Source organism: Argopecten irradians, chromosome 1 (genome assembly GCF_041381155.1).
Source record: "Argopecten irradians isolate NY chromosome 1, Ai_NY, whole genome shotgun sequence".
NCBI classification, from domain to species: Eukaryota; Metazoa; Mollusca; class Bivalvia; order Pectinida; family Pectinidae; genus Argopecten; species Argopecten irradians.
In genome coordinates this window covers 2,188,228-2,208,124 of record NC_091134.1, presented here as the reverse complement: position 1 = coordinate 2,208,124, position 19,897 = coordinate 2,188,228, and the positions used below count along the sequence as shown (strand labels likewise).

General features: G+C 34.6%; 1 protein-coding gene across 1 annotated transcript in view; it reads left to right on the top strand.

Annotated features, from left to right (window-relative positions):
* The window catches only part of LOC138314938 (kinesin-like protein unc-104), a 66,531-nt gene that overhangs the window by 39,577 nt on the left and 7,057 nt on the right, over positions 1–19,897 (top strand). Inside the window, 19 exon segments of the mRNA XM_069255591.1 lie at positions 392–510; positions 866–954; positions 1,310–1,442; positions 4,219–4,387; positions 4,588–4,678; positions 4,951–5,072; positions 5,424–5,519; positions 6,512–6,577; positions 8,788–8,847; positions 10,340–10,411; positions 11,222–11,379; positions 11,988–12,093; positions 12,369–12,569; positions 14,398–14,501; positions 16,092–16,600; positions 17,185–17,309; positions 17,661–17,913; positions 18,589–18,708; positions 19,403–19,521. Of these exon segments, the coding sequence (XP_069111692.1) occupies positions 392–510; positions 866–954; positions 1,310–1,442; positions 4,219–4,387; positions 4,588–4,678; positions 4,951–5,072; positions 5,424–5,519; positions 6,512–6,577; positions 8,788–8,847; positions 10,340–10,411; positions 11,222–11,379; positions 11,988–12,093; positions 12,369–12,569; positions 14,398–14,501; positions 16,092–16,600; positions 17,185–17,309; positions 17,661–17,913; positions 18,589–18,708; positions 19,403–19,521 (2,712 nt within the window).

Here is a 19,897-nt window from a genome sequence, read left to right as displayed (position 1 = left end):
AGTTATCTCCCCTTTACCTTCCCTAAATTACATTGTATTGAAGTTATCTCCCCTCAGATTTAACTTCCCTGTAGTTTTGTACATGGGGAGTTACTCTGTTATAGTTATCTCCCCTTAATTTTAATTGTCACCTAGTGACTGAATTGAAGTTATCTCCCCTAAGATTTAACTTCTGTGTAGTTTTGTACATCAGGAGTTACTCTGTTATAGTTATCTCCCCTTAATTATATTTGTCACCTAGTGACCGTATGGAAGTTATCTCCCCTAAATTTTAACTTCCGTTTAGTTTTGTACATGGGGTGTCACTATGTTACAGTTTTCTCCCCTTAAATTTACCTGTGACTGTATTGAAGTTATCTCCCCTCAATGAAGTTTGGTTTTCACCTTTCAGAGCTTTTGTGTACCTGAGTAACCTGTATTACCCTGTGCCCCTTGTCCACAAAGTCACTATTGTCAGTGAGAAGGGAGAGGTCAAGGGGTCACTTCGTGTAGCAGTCCAGGCCATAACTGGTAAGTAAGGAGTGAGGAGTTTGTTTGGGTCAAGGCCGATTGTTTTTTTTTAATGACTCTAGTATATTTAACCCATGTTAAATATCTTAAACATTTGTCAGGTTCATATGGTTGTGCATAAAAATCAAATAATACAAATATCAAAAGACCAAAAACTTATAGACTGGATTAATTAGAGTTCATGGGACCTGGTGCAAGTAACGATGTGAAATTGTTTAAAAGTGCTATTTCAGTTCCAGTAGCTTACTTGAGTGCTGTTGTAGAAATTCATCAATGCCTTTCTCTAGCTTGATCATTATTTCTTTTTAGTGTATAAGTATAAAATTATTTTCTAAAAGTTCCGATGGTTTTTCAGACAAAGAGGAAACCCCTGATTATACTCCTGGTATCAAACAGTCTGGGAACGCCAAAATAACATTTAATGATAAGGACTACTACCAAACAGTGAGTACAGGATACTGACCTATGTCTGTCAATATCACGGTTAATAAATAATTACATCTACCTCCAGCAAAGGCAATAACTGTACAATACAACACTTAGTGTTACTTCAGCAGTTATATGACTTTGTGTTGTAAGCCAAGCATGAAGAGGAATAATTTGTCTATGATCTGATATTTTTATCTCAAACTACTTAGCAAAGAGTTTGGTTATCTTAAACGTTGGTAACTTCTTTAATTTCAGCTTACATAGGAATGTTTGATAAACATTTGATATAAACACAAAGTTTATACAGAAAAACTGGCATGGAATGAATTATTTGAGATTTGTTAAATTGTGTTATTCTTGTTTTCAACAGAAACAACAACACTTGCCAGACAAGGCCGCTCACTTGCGAGCTCGAATGTCCCCTCAGGGGGCGCCCTCAACGGAGGAGCTGAGATATGTAGAGGGTGAGGGGACAAGGGCTGACATCTGTAATGACATGGATGGTAAAATAACCATAGAAACAAACGATAGAAATAAACAATGTAGAGGGTAAGGGGACAAGGGCTGATACCTGTAATGACATGGATGGTAAAATAACCATAGAAACAAACGATAGAAATAAACAATGTAGAGGGTAAGGGGACAAGGGCTGATACCTGTAATGACATGGATGGTAAAATAACCATAGAAACAAACGATAGAAATAAACAATGTAGAGGGTGAGGGGACAAGGGCTGATACCTGTAATGACATGGATGGTAAAATAACCATAGAAACAAACGATAGAAACAAACAATGTAGAGGGTGAGGGGACAAGGGCTGATACCTGTAATGACATGGATGGTAAAATAACCATAGAAACAAACATAGAAAAAACAATGTAAGGGTAAGGGACAAGGGTGATACTGTAATGACATGGATGGTAAAATAACATAGAAACAAACATAGAATAAACAATGAGAGGTGAGGGGACAAGGGCTGATACCTGTAATGACATGGATGGTAAAATAACCATAGAAACAAACATAGAAATAAACAATGTAGAGGTAGGGACAAGGCTGACCTGTAATGACATGGATGGTAAAATAACCATAGAAAAAACGATAGAAATAAACAATGTAGAGGGTAAGGGGACAAGGGCTGATACCTGTAATGACATGGATGGTAAAATAACCATAGAAACAAACAATAGAAATAAACAATGTAGAGGGTGAGGGGACAAGGGCTGACATCTGTAATGACATGGATGGTAAAATAACCATAGAAACAAACGATAGAAATAAACAATGTAGAGGGTGAGGGGACAAGGGCTGACATCTGTAATGACATGGAGTAAAATAACCATAGAAACAAACGATAGAAATAAACAATGTAGAGGGTGAGGGGACAAGGGCTGATACCTGTAATGACATGGATGGTAAAATAACCATAGAAACAAACGATAGAAATAAACAATGTAGAGGGTAAGGGGACAAGGGCTGATACTGTAATGACATGGATGGTAAAATAACCATAGAAACAAACGATAGAAATAAACAATGTAGAGGGTAAGGGGACAAGGGCTGATACCTGTAATGACATGGATGGTAAAATAACCATAGAAACAAACGATAGAAATAAACAATGTAGAGGGTAAGGGGACAAGGGCTGATACCTGTAATGACATGGATGGTAAAATAACCATAGAAACAAACGATAGAAATAAACAATGTAGAGGGTAAGGGGACAAGGGCTGATACCTGTAATGACATGGATGGTAAAATAACCATAGAAACAAACGATAGAAATAAACAATGTAGAGGGTAAGGGGACAAGGGCTGATACCTGTAATGACATGGATGGTAAAATAACCATAGAAACAAACGATAGAAATAAACAATGTAGAGGGTAAGGGGACAAGGGCTGATACCTGTAATGACATGGATGGTAAAATAACCATAGAAACAAACGATAGAAATAAACAATGTAGAGGGTAAGGGGACAAGGGCTGATACCTGTAATGACATGGATGGTAAAATAACCATAGAAACAAACGATAGAAATAAACAATGTAGAGGGTGAGGGGACAAGGGCTGATACCTGTAATGACATGGATGGTAAAATAACCATAGAAATACACCCATTGTAAAAATAACAATAGAAACGAATAATAAAGATACACCCATAGTAAAATAATTAGAGAAAAAAATATATCCATCATAAAATAATTAGAAAAATACACCATCATAAATAATTAAAGAAAAACACCCATCATAAAATAAAAAGAGAAACAAACAATAAAGATACAGCTGTTGTAATCAAGGTCTCAAGCACAATTCCTTTGTCACTCATTGGCAATTAACTTGACTTAGATCTTGTCTGAAAAACTCACTTTCTTGCCTAAGGGTATAATTTCTAAAATCTTGCAACTTCACTTGCAGTCAGACATTCACCAGATACTAAAACATAATATTACGTGTTTTAGCCCCTTTTCATGTTAGATGTGTATATGTACAGCTGAAATAGTATTGTAATCATTGTATTGATTGTATTTCATTGAATTATCATTTATTCTAAATGGGCAAATTTATCAATGACTTAATCGGTTTAAATAATTGTTGTGCTGAAATTTGATTTCACCAATTTATTTGAAAATAATGCTTATAAAGATGCTCCACCGCTAACAAATGACATTCTTCACTATCAAAAACACGAGCAGGCGATTAGGTATTTTTCTTCAGTTACAAAAGTTACTTACTTCACACCATTACCACCATTGAAAAGTTTGAGCTTCTAATTTCACTTCAAGTTAAAGTTACAAAAAATAATTAATTGCATCCTGAAAAAATTCCGTGGCACTATATCCTATATGGAATTAAGTACTAACTGCGCATGCACCAAAGGCAAAATAAATTATTTTATAATATTTTTTGTGTTAATTAGACATATATATACACGATTAAACACCAATTATTGTTCAAGTGGTTAATATCAGTTATGCTCTGTCGGCGGTGGAACATCTTTAAGAATACTATATACTTGATATGATTTCCGAAAACAATTGTTATAGTGAAGGATTTATATAGCAGACATTATTGAAGAATAATGTCTTGGGCACACATCTGCTGTCAAAACAGTTTTCCTTATCATCATTATCAAAACTAAAAACTTCCAATCATTTTGAAATATCTTTTATAATTATTGATATTCCTAAACGTTCCTTTCACTAGTAGATTCATGTATTGCATATGGCTTTGTTGAGTGACTTCTCATTTGATTTTGATACAAATTTTGTTGTAGAAGCCCACCGTTATGAAGACAATGTTAATCAAGAAGACAAATTCACAGAGATTGATGATCGTGACCTTCCCAAACATCTCAAGGTCGGCAGTCAGTTTATGTTTCGTGTGACCATCTTGGAAGCCTCCGGCATTAGTCCAGAATACGCAGATATCTTCTGCCAGTTCAAGTATGTACAAAATGAGTAAACATGAAAAATGATTACTTTTCTATTTTGGGAAATTTCTTATCAATAATAAAATTATTTATACATTTTCAGGTTTAAATGTTCATGAAAAGCAGCGTAAAAATATAATTTAAATATGAAGAAAAATAATTTTCTTAAAAGAAATAAACCAGTGTCATGAAATGTATTTTTGATGGTTCTAGTTTCCTGTACCGCCACGATGAAGCTTTCTCTACTGAGCCCCTGAAAAATTCCGGAAAGAGTCACCCTCTGGGATTCTACCATGTACAAAATGTAAGTAATATCCTCAGTGTAAAATCATTCTTTACTTGACTTTTAATTCATTTTCCATATATTTAACCTTCTATGAATTTGGCTTTCTTTCCCAATGGTATGTTACTTAGAAATTGACTTACTTTCATATAAATTTCCTATAGGTATAATGTTCTGTGAATACTTACTTTCATTTTCACTATGTTTAGTCTTCTGTGATGTTGACTTACTTTCATTTTCCCTATACTTAGTTTACTGTGAAATTGACTTTCTTTCATTTTCCCTATACTTAGTTTACTGTGAACGTGACCAAGTCCTTCATCGACCACATCAAGTCTCAGCCTTTGGTTTTTGAGGTGTTTGGTCATTACCAGCAACACCCACTGCATGACCAGGCCAGGGACACCGTTCCTTAGTAAGTACACCAAACAAATCTACTCTTAAACCCTTATCATATAAAACCATGATAATATTCATCATATCATCCAATGTGCCCAAAACATTAACCACTTGCTTAAACTCCAGCAAATTTTGAGTTACTGGATTATGATTTTCAGATAATTTGAAGTCTGCGGGGGCCATTTTTGTAACATTAATTTCTTTACAAACTTAAAAGCCAAGCGGACATGGTTTATCCTATTTTTATTGTTATGAATTGAAATAAAAAATCATCTATTTTCATTCCATTTGGTAATTTTTAGTGGTGCATTGTTTTTGAAAATGGAAAACCTGTTTAACTCTGATTATATCTGTTTTTGTATTGTAGTAGTGCGAGACCTCCACCTCGCCGTAGCTTTCCACCGTTGATTCCCGTGTCTAAACCTGTTCCCTCCCCCAAGTTTGGCATCATCACCCCTCCAAGGTAAGGTATCCACGGAGAAATCTTCAGACACAAGTTTATAGATTATCTCCCCTTGTCTGTTTACCCCAGCCATTGTTGTTGTACGATGATTTATGCTTTGTATATGTGTGTACAAACACATGCATAAAACAGGTATAAAGCACAATGAAACGGTTAGGATGACCGATACAAACACCTAAATACATTTAAACTTCAAACCTGAGTCACCTAGGTGAGATGTTGTCGGTGCTAAACATTGGTCACTATGACCTTTATTTTGATCTTTGACCTGCATCATAGAAAGGTTTATCAAGGCACAGCATAGTATCTTATAAGTTTTCTAGCCATAGCTTTCCCTATTTCACAACAAAAAATTTACATCAAAAATATTTTCCCTATTTTCATGAAAATTGTTGTTAATTACAGACAAACAGTGATTTTATAATTACAGACATAAAGTGGTTTTAGCAAAGCACTACCTATGGTACAAACAACAATTATTACATATAGTATAAAAAAAATAGGTAAAATAATATCTCTTGAATTTCAGATATTGAACGGTTTATAAGACAATGAACAAAGTTATCATTTCTTTTCCTTTTGTGTTGATTTTAATTTTATTTTGTGTTTCCTTCTGTTGTAAATCTTAGATTCAAAACTGTCAAAAGAATACTTCTTCGAAAGTTTATGGCTGTAAGATCCAACACACAGGGGTCAAGCCTTATTGACTCAGTTTCAAAACATAACAAAAGTGTTAAGTTTTATCTAAACCAGACTGATTGCATTTTGAGTTTTAGTTTCCATAATTCAACAGCTTCAACAGAGTTTTAAATAATATGTGTATTCGTTGCAACGTTCCAATCTAGATGTACTTCATGGCTAAAGACAATAGCCGTTTATAAATGAATATATCCTGATCATCAAAAACAGTTTTGAATCTGGATGTATGCCTTTATTGTATTATTTTGATTGTTTTCCTAATTTTATTTGTTTTGATGTTTTTGTCCTCACAGATCTGATAAGAAGTCTGGCACAAAGCAGGATTTATTGATAGATGTTTCTAAATTTACAAGTGTGGGGTAAGAACTCACCTGATCTGGACTTGGCGACACTTTCTTGATTTGCTCCTTGTTAAAACTAATATGTATTAATTACCTCAAGTTTAATTGATACACTAATTTGTCTTATTTATAACCCTGATTGATTAAGTCACTAACTGGTTGTACTTGGTTTTGGCTAATTAAGTCACTAACTGGTAATACTTTAGTTTTGGCTAATTCAGTCACTAACTGGTAATACTTTAGTTTTGGCTAATTCAGTCACTAACTGGTTGTACTTGGTTTTGGCTAATTAAGTCACTAACTGGTTGTACTTGGTTTTGGCTAATTAAGTCACTAACTGGTTGTACTTGGTTTTGGCTAATTAAGTCACTAACTGGTTGTACTTGGTTTTGGCTAATTAAGTCACTAACTGGTTGTACTTGGTTTTGGCTAATTAAGTCACTAACTGGTTGCACTTGGTTTTGGCTAATTAGGTCACTAACTAGTTGTACTTGGTTTTGGCTAATTAGGTCACTAACTGGTACTTGGTTTTGGCTAATTAGGTCACTAACTCGTACTTGGTTTTGGCTAATTAAGTCACTAACTCGTACTTGGTTTTGGCTAATTAAGTCACTAACTCGTACTTGGTTTTGGCTAATTAGGTCACTAACTCGTACTTGGTTTTGGCTAATTAACTCACTAACTCGTTGTACTTGGTTTTGGCCTTAACACAGCTTATGGTCCAGCTTACGTTAAACATGCCAATGACTTAACAAATGATTTTACAATTATTAGACAATAAGATTGAAATAGATGCAGTCTTTGTTGGCGGGAAATATTGATTTTTTTTTAAAATACAATTGCCATACTTAATACATTCAGAGAAGTTTGCAACAGGGTCCAGAAACATTGCCTCCTCTGACTTGAATAAACCAATATTTGTAACAGTTGTTTTCAAGCTGATTTTAGACTCTTTTCAGTCTTTTACTTTTTATGGTTTTTATTTTTTTTCAATATTTCCTTTTTTGGCCGAGGTAACTGGCCATTATTCATGTCATTGACAGAAATATGTAGGTGTTGTACATAGAAAAGAAAAGAAAAGAAAAAAGATTTTTACATGTACATGTATTACATTCTACCTATCGAATATTCTTGAAAGAAAAATATTATAATAATTGATCTTTCTATTCCATGATATTTTTTTTTCTTTTCTTTTTCTTTTTTGCATTTATATGTTCTTTTATCCTTAACTTTTCTTACTTTTATTTTAATATTTTATCTTATTTAAGATATTACTGATTATATTTTGAACATTACCATATTATTATCAGTAAATACATAATTATCATATTCTCTTAATATTTTTGATTTTTGTGATATTTCACTGATATCATATTTACCATTTTATTCTGTAAAGTGTTTTGGAGAGCTAAATTATACATTGATATTATATCCGTTATAGCTATTTTTATCTGTAATATTTACAAAGTAAGATTCACCAGCTTCATTAACATTGTTTTATTTTGTTGTGTTTGAAATCCTAGCTGTAGATTGGGGTAACACTCAGTATAGTTCTTCATCCTTAGATAGTGTTCTATCATAAAACTAATATAACAAGTTCTATCATAAAACTAATAAAACAAAGTCATAAAATCAAAAAGGTAAAAATTGAAAAATAGATTGAATTGGACCAATGAAATAATAATTTGAAAGAAGGACAAAAAAAATTGATTTTTTTTTTAAAGAAAAAAAGATGAAAAAAAAAATAGAAATGACAAAATATAAATAATGAAAATATTATTAACAGTAGACAATAGATATAGTATTTACAATACTTTCTAGTAAAGTACTTTTGTATACTAAATCAAAAATCAGACATAAACAAGAAAAACAATACTAATTGAAAATAGAAAAAAAATATTAGATAATGATCGAATTGATAAAAGGAACATATCATATGATTATAAATAGAACTAAATAAAAAGAAAACAATAGCAGAAATTTATTATTAAATTTATTATCATGTATATAGTTCAATATGATGAAATTATATTAGTGTTATAAACATAATTGACTTAGGTAATAACTAAACAGCCTGATACCCCAATCTGCAGTGCCCGGTGTTAACTAGCATGTTGTTTTGCGCTTAGCTTGGCTGTGCGTTGGTGGAGCTTATTGTGACGTCCACCAGCGGCTAGGAATGACCCGTGATTGACCATTTGCTTTGATTGTCCTTTTCTTTACCATAGGTTTTATGACTCAGGTCGAAGTCCAGACATCGAAGTAGCCCCCCTGACACCCTATATACTGTAGGTACCACTACAAATATGTTTGTATTTACACCTGTAACCATAGAGATCTGTCTGTCCTGTAACCATAGCAACTCTTTATTATGTTATCTTAGCAACCAACCTCCACAGTAACTAATAATAATATAGCAACTGTTACTTTGTTTTACCTTTAGTTGGTAACAAATATGTCATATATAGCCGTAGCAATTGTTGATATTATGAAGCAGGCCATAGTGATTGTTTATCCTGTTACCATAGCAACCATTTCCTTTGTTACTTATATCTGTCCTATTACCATATAAAAACTGGTGACTTTGTGCCTACATTTTAACTTAATAAATATACCATATATCTTGCCTGCTATAATAAAGCAATTGTTTGCATTTGCTTTGTTTCCATGCCGAAATGTAATTCAGTTCACTGTGGAATTTAGTTTACAATAGAGCCAGCTGCTATTCATTCTAGTATAAAACTTGTTTCCTGAATATTTACTTAAACCCTTAAAAGACAATGTTTTTTCTCTTTTTCATTGTCTTTTTTTTATTTACTCAAAAGATTTGGATCAGATATAAACCAGAAATACTGTGGAGTGATACTACCTATAATGTTTTATTTTCCCTCCTCACCTTTACCTGTCCTATCTATAGATTCTCAGGATCTTTGTCGTGATATGAGTGCTATAATACTAATTCTACATAATTTGTCTGTGTAAAGTCACATCAATACTGACACCGCTGATTTTACGTGGGTGTCCCTGATGCTGCACCATCACTTAACACGCTCTGTATATTACTTAATCATTAACAAAACAATAACTTCCTTAAAGATGCTCCATCGCTGACAAATGATATTTTTTTCTCTATCCAAAACAGGACCAGACAATTTCGGTTTTTTCTTCAGTTACAAAAGTTACTTATTTACACCATCACCACAATTGAAAAGTCTGAGCTTCTTATTTTACTTCAAGATAAAAATATTAAAAATAATAAATTGCATTCTGAAAAAAATCTGAGGCACTATGTCCTATATGGAATGCAGTAACGATTGTGCATGAACCGAAAACAAAATCAATTATTTTATATTATTTTTTTAGTGAATTAGACATAAATATACATGATTAAACACCAATTATTGTTCAAATGATGGGTACCATTTATGCTCTGTCGGCGGTGGAGCATCTTTAACATTGTACTAAGCTTTGTTTTACTTACTAATTTCCTTCATATTTTCATGTTATGAATCATTCATCAATTGGTGAGAAGTTTTAACCATATACTTGTTCCATTGAATAAAAAAAAGCTATAACTACCAGTACATGTATTACAATTTTTTTTTTTCATTTCATACATTATTTTCATATCTTGAAAACGGTTTCAGTAACATGCATCACAATTTTTTCCTTATTTCTTTTTAATTATTTTGAAGACTGTAAATATGAAAGTTGCAGAATCCTAGAAATGAGGTTTTTGATTTGACAATTTGTCTAACCTGTGTCTGTTTCTGTCCTCAGTGGAAGCCATGTCCACTCACTGTATGACTTACTGGTCTGGTTTGAGATCTGTGAGTTAGCACCAAATGGAGAGTAAGTACCACAAAGATACTTTTAAAAGATATACAGTCAAACCTATACAGTATAAAGGACACCCAGGGGACAATGCTAAAGTGTGCTTTATAGAGAGGTGTCCTTTATATAGAGGTCAGTGTTTTGACGAGTTATGTCCCCTGAGCGGTTCAACCTAAGCAATCTTTCCATACACCAATACATGTATTTGTCTCATTTTCAAAAGCCATAATATCGTCTGTGTTTGTAAAATCCCAAATAAAAAGTGGCACAAAATGAGAAAATTGATGTTTGGGCTCGTTAAAAAATTTTAATTTGGGGTTGACAAGATCTTGGAAGATTGTATTAAAATCAATGGCTGTTCCAAGAAATTGTCCTAAATTGAAAAACAAAAGTCATAGATTTTGACAACAAATTTTCAGTATATATACAACTTCAGTCATGAATGTTCCCTGCCCACGGTTTCTTTCGGAGTGTGTACTATAATTGAATGTGTTCTAGGTGACATGCTTCTGGCCTAGAATGTGTACTATAAATGTATATGTTCCAGGTGACGCTTCTGGCCTCGATTGTGTATTATTAATGTATATGTTCCAGGTGACATGCTTCTGGCCTCGATTGTGTATTATTAATGTATATGTTCCAGGTGACATGCTTCTGGCCTCGAGTGTGTACTATTAATGTATATGTTCCAGGTGACATGCTTCTGGCCTCGAGTGTGTACTATTAATGTATATGTTCCAGGTGACATGCTTCTGGCCTCATACGCTATTTTTGCACATATATAGAAATTTTTTAAAACCTATAAGTTTATTATACTTGTGGTGATAGGTATGTGCCAGCTGTGGTGGACCACAGTGACGACCAGCCCTGCATGGGGACCTACATGTTACACCAGGGCATACAGAGACGGATCGCCATCACCATCATGCAGGACCAAAGTCCAGAAACGGATCTCATCTGGAAGGATGTCAAGGAACTCGTTGTTGGTATGTGTATTGGGTTGATCTGTTAATTTAGCCACACATTTGACATCACACGTGGCACGCTTTCCAGTCATCGCTCATATTTTAGAGTTCTGCCGAACAGCATGGATATATTTTTGTAGCTCCTGCCTTCGGCTGCCACTTGCCGAAGGGTAAATTGCGCTCCATTGTGTTCTATAGTTAAATATTTGTCTACTTTGTCCCGCATTACTGTTCATATCCTATATGTAATCGTGTTCGTTTTGTTTGTCTTGATAAAGGAGCAGATTGCTTTGAAAATTTGACGATTTTGGTTTGTCCACATGGTTGGAATTACTTCCTTGTCCCATATGAAGCAATATATATAGACATATAAGGAGAAATTAGGTTTGGGTTGTGGAGGAAAGGTGAAATATGGTAAGGCTATAAAGAACACTATGATAGCACCGTCCAGATTTGATTTCCAATTTTGTTAAAAAAAATTATCCAAATTTAGACAAAGATGGAAAGTTATGTCATAAAAAAACATTTCTAGTGCAAACTAAAAAGAATATACAGAAATGTTAGATGAACAAAAATGTTGTTGTGAGAAACATTTAGGATGAAGGTGCTATTGATTTTGAATTCTACAGGTCGTATAAGAACAACACCAGAGTACAGAGATTCTGACATGGAGACGACCGTTCTGTCGCTGAGTCTATTCCCCGCCTCCTACATACAGTACCCAGGAGATGATAGGTAATATAGAACAAAAATATCAATTATCGTTGTTACGTTGTTAATAGATTAGCAGTCAAGAAATATTGATTTACTTATTAAGCATTGCTTAATTTATTAATGCATTTTCTGAAGTATACGTCTCAACTTATCAGCCGGAAAATATGGTACTGCTTTATTTTGCAACAGTTTCAAATTGATCTTTTATTTTAATATGTTTTACAAATTTTCAAGGAAGGATTTTAAAGAAAATAAATTAAGATACATTTCAGTCAATATACATAATTATTTTGCAGAATATATTTCCGCTTTGAGGCAGCATGGGATAGCTCTCTCCACAACTCGCACCTTCTGAACCGCATGACGTCGTCGGGAGAGCGTGTGTATATGACGTTGTCTGCCTATATAGAGGTTGAGAACTGTGACCAGCCTGCCTGTATCACCAAGGACCTGTGCGTGATTGTACACTCGAGGGACACAAAGATCTCCACATCAAGGTATGTAGGTCAAGGTCATCCGCATAGAAGGTCACTTGTAAATGTCAAGGCCATTTTTCTTTCAGCTGATAATTTAATTTAAAAGGTCCATTACTATATCTCGCTTTTCAGTACTTTTTAAAATGTCTTGGTGAAGAAATTGTATCAAAATTCCAAAAAATGTTAATAAATATTCGATTAAAGTCTTCTTAACTCTCTATCTGTTACATTGATACACTGCTATTGATAAAAACCTTCATTCTATCACACTGCTAGATATCAATTTAATGGGTTTTTTTGTTATTGTTTGAATATTCACTAGCTTTAAGATATTGCACATGTAATGAAAATTGCATTTGACTTGGTAATTAAAAATATATTTTATATCATTTTGCTTTGGTTAAAACCAGAAACGTTAACCTTCAAAAAGGACTCAATATTCAGTCTTAAATACACATGTCTAAATGAACATGCTTTATGTGTAAGAGATGTCATTCAATGCTTTAGTCTAAATGTTGTGTCTCACATTTGCAGATGTTGATTTGCTGTAAATATTAAAATCCATGGCACGACTGTAACGATGTTTTAAAATGCCTGTATTGTTTTTTGTGAATTCCGTGTGCAGTGCCTTTCTTGTGTGCAACAAACATCATTTATCCTTCCCAGCATGCAATAGATCATTTCATTGATCAATTATAATTAAACAGCAATTAACAATACAATTAAAGCTTTCAAATTAATTAACTGTACCATTATATTTTGTTACTTTATAGGAAATCTGTTATCAAAATTTGTTTAACTTGATTCATTTCATAATTTCTTATGTACTTTTCAAACTTTAGACAAATAGGAGCCCGTTATGTGTAGTCAGGGTTTAATAAGATGGGGAAACAAAAACGTGATGTGCTTATAAAGTAAGATGAATCTGTTTTATAATATCTGACCAAAGTTCTTTATAACTGGCTGATTTTACAATGCTGAGATAGCAGGTCATACTGACATTGATTGTATTTGGTATTGTGTGCTTGCTGGCTGTGTGTTTATCTCCCTTTAAAGGACTTGTGTATAGTCAGGTGGTACCATGGTAATGTCTCCCTTTCTGTGCAGCTGTCAGGGTTCAATTCAAATTAGGAGGTCACCTGTCTGACCACATAGGTGGTCTCCATTGTTTCTCTAGTTTCCATGAAGCCATTCACAATTTCCTACCTTAGTGGTAAATGAGCTAGCTAAATTTCTGGTACTTGATATCCGTTTGTTAGAACAGTATGAAACAAGACATTTTCCTAGATAAAAGGTTCTACTCAGAATTTACTTCCATGCAAGATGGAATATGTTCCACATGTCCATGAATTATATTAAGTCTTGTTGTACCGGCTAATTTTACCATTTTATGGAAAATGTTCCATCAATTCCTGAAATTTAAAACTCTGATTTAGCCTTTTTCTAGTTTATATTTAGCTTTCCTTAGCACGGAGGCTCAGTTTTAACCAAAACAAGACAGCATAGCCACTTCTGTCAATTTAAACAAAACCTTTTCAGTTGAGATGTTTATGCCGTCTGCTATAGAAAGAAATGGAGCACATAGAGTTTTGTAAATGAGTGGTCTTCCTGTCTATGAGTATCTGACAGACTTTTTCAGTGTTAAACAATAATAAAACTTCTGTAGACATCTAAGCCTGAGTAATCTGGAAACCTGCATATTGTGGCTTTGCTTGCTGTGTAATCTCCTGATGCATGCTGGGAAAGATCAATGATGGAGGTTGTAACACTTGACCTGTGCCTCATAGCCTTGATCACCCTACCAGAGTTTGTACTTAACATTCTGTGTCTAACTTAGCCCTCGTTTCAGGACGCTGAGGAACTTGTTTGGTGGCTCAAAGAACCAGGATAGTAACCGCGTGAGCGGGATCTATGAGCTGTATCTGAGGCGGGCGTCCGATTCAGGTAGTCCAGGTATTGTGTTGTGTTTGTGTTGTCTTTACCCAGCACCTTTAGGAATGACCTTTTATCCCTGCACCCTAAGATTGACCTTTTATCCCAGCACCCTTTAGGAATGACCTTTTATCCCAGCACCCTTTAGGAATGACCTTATTTTCTCACTGTACACTAAATGACCTTGTATCCCAGCACCCTAAGAATGACCTTTTATTCTCACTGAACCCTTGAATGACTTTAGAATGACCTTTTATCCCACTGATACTCACCTTAAGCACGCCTGACCTGACTTAGTATCCAGCACCCTTAAATGAATGACCACTAGAATGCTTATCCCAGCACCTTAGAATGACCTTTTTTCTACTGTACCTTTGGAATCGACCCTTGACCTTTTTCCTGGCACCCTTTTTCCTGAATTGTGATATCTGTCCATACCCTACAAATGACTATATTAACACACCTAATAAATAACCTGATATCACTGAATCATACAAATATATCCTTCAGCTCACAACTAATGGTATCCTCTCACTTTACATATAACCCTATCATCCTTCCAACAATCACATTGACACCCTCTTCATCAGATTCAGCTGGAATGGATCAATTTGTGTTTTTTAGACTTGTATGGATGACATTCTGCATGATATATAGCCTGGTCAATCTTTACTGATTTCATAATTTACAAGTGTATCAAGAAATTTTCAGCTTAAACACGACTTCAGAAATGCCTGCTGCTCAATATTTATTTGGAATGACCTCAATTTTCATAATAAGCCAAACAGCCCCCCTGACAAAAATAGGTCCCTATTGTGTCGGCCATCACCCATGCAGCAACTGGCAGGTAGAAATCTTCCGTACCGCGATAGATAAATAACGAATTGATAGACAACTTGTTGCACAAGTAAGACAAAAAAATATATATTTGTGTTGATAGAATTGGTACATTTTATTTGTCGCTGTTTTTTTGATATCCGAGATGATTGATTACCCTGACGAATATTGGTCCTTCAGGTATACAATAATCTTTGACCAGATTGACGGTAGAGTTACTCCCCTCAGAATGCAGCTTCTCTTCCCTCAGAATCATTTGTATTTCAACCCATGAAATCAAATATTTCAACATTCTTTATCCCTCCAACACCGAACCACCACCCCACCCCCCCCCCCCCCCCCATCCCCCCTCATCCCTCCAACACTTAACCACTACCCCACACCTCACCCCACCCTCTCCCAATTCCCATCCACACTCAGCAAATACAATACATTCTTATTAGATATAGCATAAAGCTATAGTATGAATATTGTTATAGTCTAAGATAGATAGTAGAATAGGTAAAATATAAAGTAAAATGCGAATGATGCATTCATGAAAAGTGATCAGTTTCATGCTGCATTGACTTTGATATACAGTGTATAAAGAAATTAATAATATCAATATTTTAAAAGACTTTTTGATGAAACCTTGACTAGTTTGATTGGTTATCTGTAAAGCTAAATTAATTTCATGAGTTATGTTTGGGTAAATATCATTTAAGTTTTGGAGATTATCAAATTATGATTTTTGCATTGATGAGAATAGCTCTAATTCCTTCTTTCTATTTTTAGGTGTACAAAGACGCCAGCGTCGTGTTTTGGATACCTCATCAACGTACGTTCGAGGAGAGGAGAATCTGAACGGATGGCGTCCTCGTGGTGACTCCCTGATCTTTGACCACCAATGGGAGTTAGAGAAACTCACGCGTCTTGAGCTTGTGGAGAAGTCACGCCATGTGTTGTTACTTCGGGAAAAACTTGCTGAACAAAACAAAACGCATGAGTTGAGTAAATTGGACAAGGAAGCGTCGAATAAGTCAGCAAAGGCGAGGCAGCAGGAAGAGATTAAGCTCGACGAAAAGATTCAACCACCGACGCCGGACAAACTCGATAACATGACAGATGAAAAACTCATCGAGAAGTGGGAAAAGGTGGATGAGAGTGAAAAGGGCAAAAAGTTGAGCAAGCGAGAGGCTCTATTTAATTTTGAAACTAATGGGGATCCTGAGAAGGAGCTGATTGCAAAATGTCTGAAGCTAATGATCCACGGACGAGTACCCTTGTCACCACCACCCATTAAGGTATGGAATATTGTAAAGATGAACTATCAGAAATTCTACATGATTACTGGTATTTTACCATTACAATTTGTAAAATGTAAAAGATAAAGTAATGCCAGATTATTATCAAATAAATTAATTTGAATCTGCAACTTGGCAAAGGGGATTTTTTAGGTAGAAAAAAACAAATTGCATCATAATCAAACACTATACTGTGAGAAATTTTGTTTGATTACTTTGTCATATTATATAATGATGAAATATTAAAAAAAATGTCGTGCTAGATAAAGAAATGAATTTATGCTGAAAACATGAGAGTAATAGAACATTTGTTTATAGATATATGATTTGGTATCTGTGATCTTACCAAACCAAGAGGAGATAATCTAGTATTATAATTATTTATATTGAAAACACATTGCTTAAATTCAAAATTCCAATACAGAGAATAAACTTTAATTTTTTTTAAAAATCAAAAGTGTAATCTGTACATACATGTATGTAATATTTTTGCTTCTGGAATGTTTAATTTGTTTTTAATTTCTCTGTAGACATGTAATATGTTTGGTTGTGGAATGTTTAATTTGTTTTTAATTTCTCTGTAGACACCAACTGTGATGTTAGATTCTGTAGCCAGTACAAACACTACCAGTACATCTGAGGATAGTGACGGCATTACAGACTCCATGACAACTAGTATGTCTACGTCATCAGCATCAGAACTGTTCAGGTAAGAAACATCAGAAAAACAGAAGAATTACATTTTTCTAAAGACCACCTTATCTCTATAAAGATATTGAGGTCTAGTATTGGAGCCATGAATAGTTTGACAGGCATCGTAATGTCTTCTAAAAAATAACTGGTTTAGAAATCTGACTATTTCTCCAATATTTATTGTATATCCAATTACATGTATACATTAACACAAAAACAATTGCTACAGAGCTATATGTTTCTTGTTAAAAATAGTTGCAAACAGATATGGCCATTAGTTCTGATAGTAATGTAGAGTTATTCCCCCTGCTTTCCAAATCCACTTTATTGATGTTTACAGACCATAATGATTTATTTTTTCCTTCAGTAAACAATCCACAAACAACAACTCAATCCAATTGTCAAAATCATGCGAAAGTCTGTCTACAAACTCAAGCACTTCCCAGGATTCCACAACAGACAGGAAGTTGTCTCTACCAATCAAATCGATGAGTCTCAATCTCGACAGTAACATTTACATTCCACATATAGAGGAGGTACGCGTCAGTCCCGTCGTGTCTAGGAAGGGCTATCTCAACTTCCTGGAGGAGAAGCACAGTGGCTGGGTCAAACGATGGGTGGTAAGTTTATTTGCAGTTTTGACCACAGTGGCTGGGTCAAACGATGGGTGGTAAGTTTATTTGCAGTTTTGACCACAGTGGCTGGGTCAAACGATGGGTGGTCAGTTTATTTCCAGTGTTGACCACAGTGGCTGGGTCAAACGATGGGTGGTAAGTTTATTTCCAATGTTGACCACAGTGGCTGGGTCAAACGATGGGTGGTAAGTTTATTTGCAGTTTTGACCACAGTGGCTGGGTCAAACGATGGGTGGTAAGTTTATTTCCAGTGTTGACCACAGTGGCTGGGTCAAACGATGGGTGGTAAGTTTATTTCCAGTGTTGACCGTAGTGGAAGTGAGTTGGAGGAAACCGCAAACCCTGAGATAATTCACATTGTTTTATAGAGAACCCTGTATCATTTAAGATAGATCAAAGATAATTATATAATGGGATCATATTTTGGCACTCAACTTCTCAGTGGTGACTAACAAACTTTATGGTGAAATTTTGTTTGTTAGTATGTAGCTAAATTGTGGTAAGCTCTGGTTAATTATGTTACAATTAAAACAGGATTCTATATCAGACCAAATGGATATCATTCTTATTCCTGGGTATTATCACTGATTGTATGAAATTCAGTCTTATTCCTGAAGTTTTCGGGATAATATCACTAATTGTATGAAATTCTGTTTCCAGGTTGTGAGGCGTCCCTATGTGTATATTTATAATTCTGAGAAGGATCCAGTGGAGCGTGGCATTATAAACTTGGCTACGTCACAGATAGACTACAGTGAGGATCAACAAGCTCTGCTCAAGGTAAGGGGACGCTAACATTCACCAAGAAGGTCCATCCTGTGGTGGTGGGATCTTGTTTTTTAATCATCAGTCTTTGTACTTGGTGAAAGTATTTTTATTATAACTATTTGATGTAGGCCTACTGCACTTTTGTTAACTATGAAAGGTTTAATTTAGGCCTACTGCACATTTTGTTAACTAGGAAAGGTTTGATTTAGGCCTACTGCACATTTTGTTAACTAGGAAAGGTTTGATTTAGGCCTACTGCACATTTTGTTAACTATGAAAGGTTTAATTTAGGCCTACTGCACATTTTGTTAACTAGGAAAGGTTTAATTTAGGCCTACTGCACATTTTGTTAACTAGGAAAGGTTTGATTTAGGCCTCCTACACATTTTGTTAACTAGGAAAGGTTTGATTTAGGCCTACTGCACATTTTGTTAACTAGGAAAGGTTTGATTTAGGCCTACTGCACATTTTGTTAACTATGAAAGGTTTGATTTAGGCCTACTGCACATTTTGTTAACTAGGAAAGGTTTGATTTAGGCCTACTGCACATTTTGTTAACTAGGAAAGGTTTGATTTAGGCCTACTGCACATTTTGTTAACTATGAAAGGTTTGATTTAGGCCTACTGCACGTTTTGTTAACTAGAAAAGGTATAGTTTTCAATGTAAGCTCTGCAACTCACCATTTTTATTCTGGTTCTGTTTTAGGCCCGTAACACATTCTCAGTGCTAACAAAGTACCGCGGGTTCCTGATGCAGACTCTGGATGAGAAAGACTTCCATGATTGGCTTTACGCTATCAACCCACTTCTGGCTGGCCAGATCAGGTAATTATCCACGGGCTAGATAGCTTGGAATTTATTTGGCCAATAAATCTGCCCAATTTAATTTTCATGAACTTGTTTTAAAATGGAAATTTAGAATAGAAATTTAGTAGCCATGTAAGGAATTGATTACTGAATGATATGAAATGTTCATAGTGTCAATTTGTCAATTTTTTTGTTGCTTTCACAGTTGATATGGAAGCTTGAAGATAACAACAATGTGTAATGATTTATTCATCAGTATCATATGTATTCTATTTGCTAACCAGGTATATGTCTATCTATGATTTGTTCTGTTTCTTTCCTATTGGATCTATGCTACTTTTTGTATAATTTCTATAAGCTAGGCCCAGTTTCATGAACATTCCTTAACATAAAA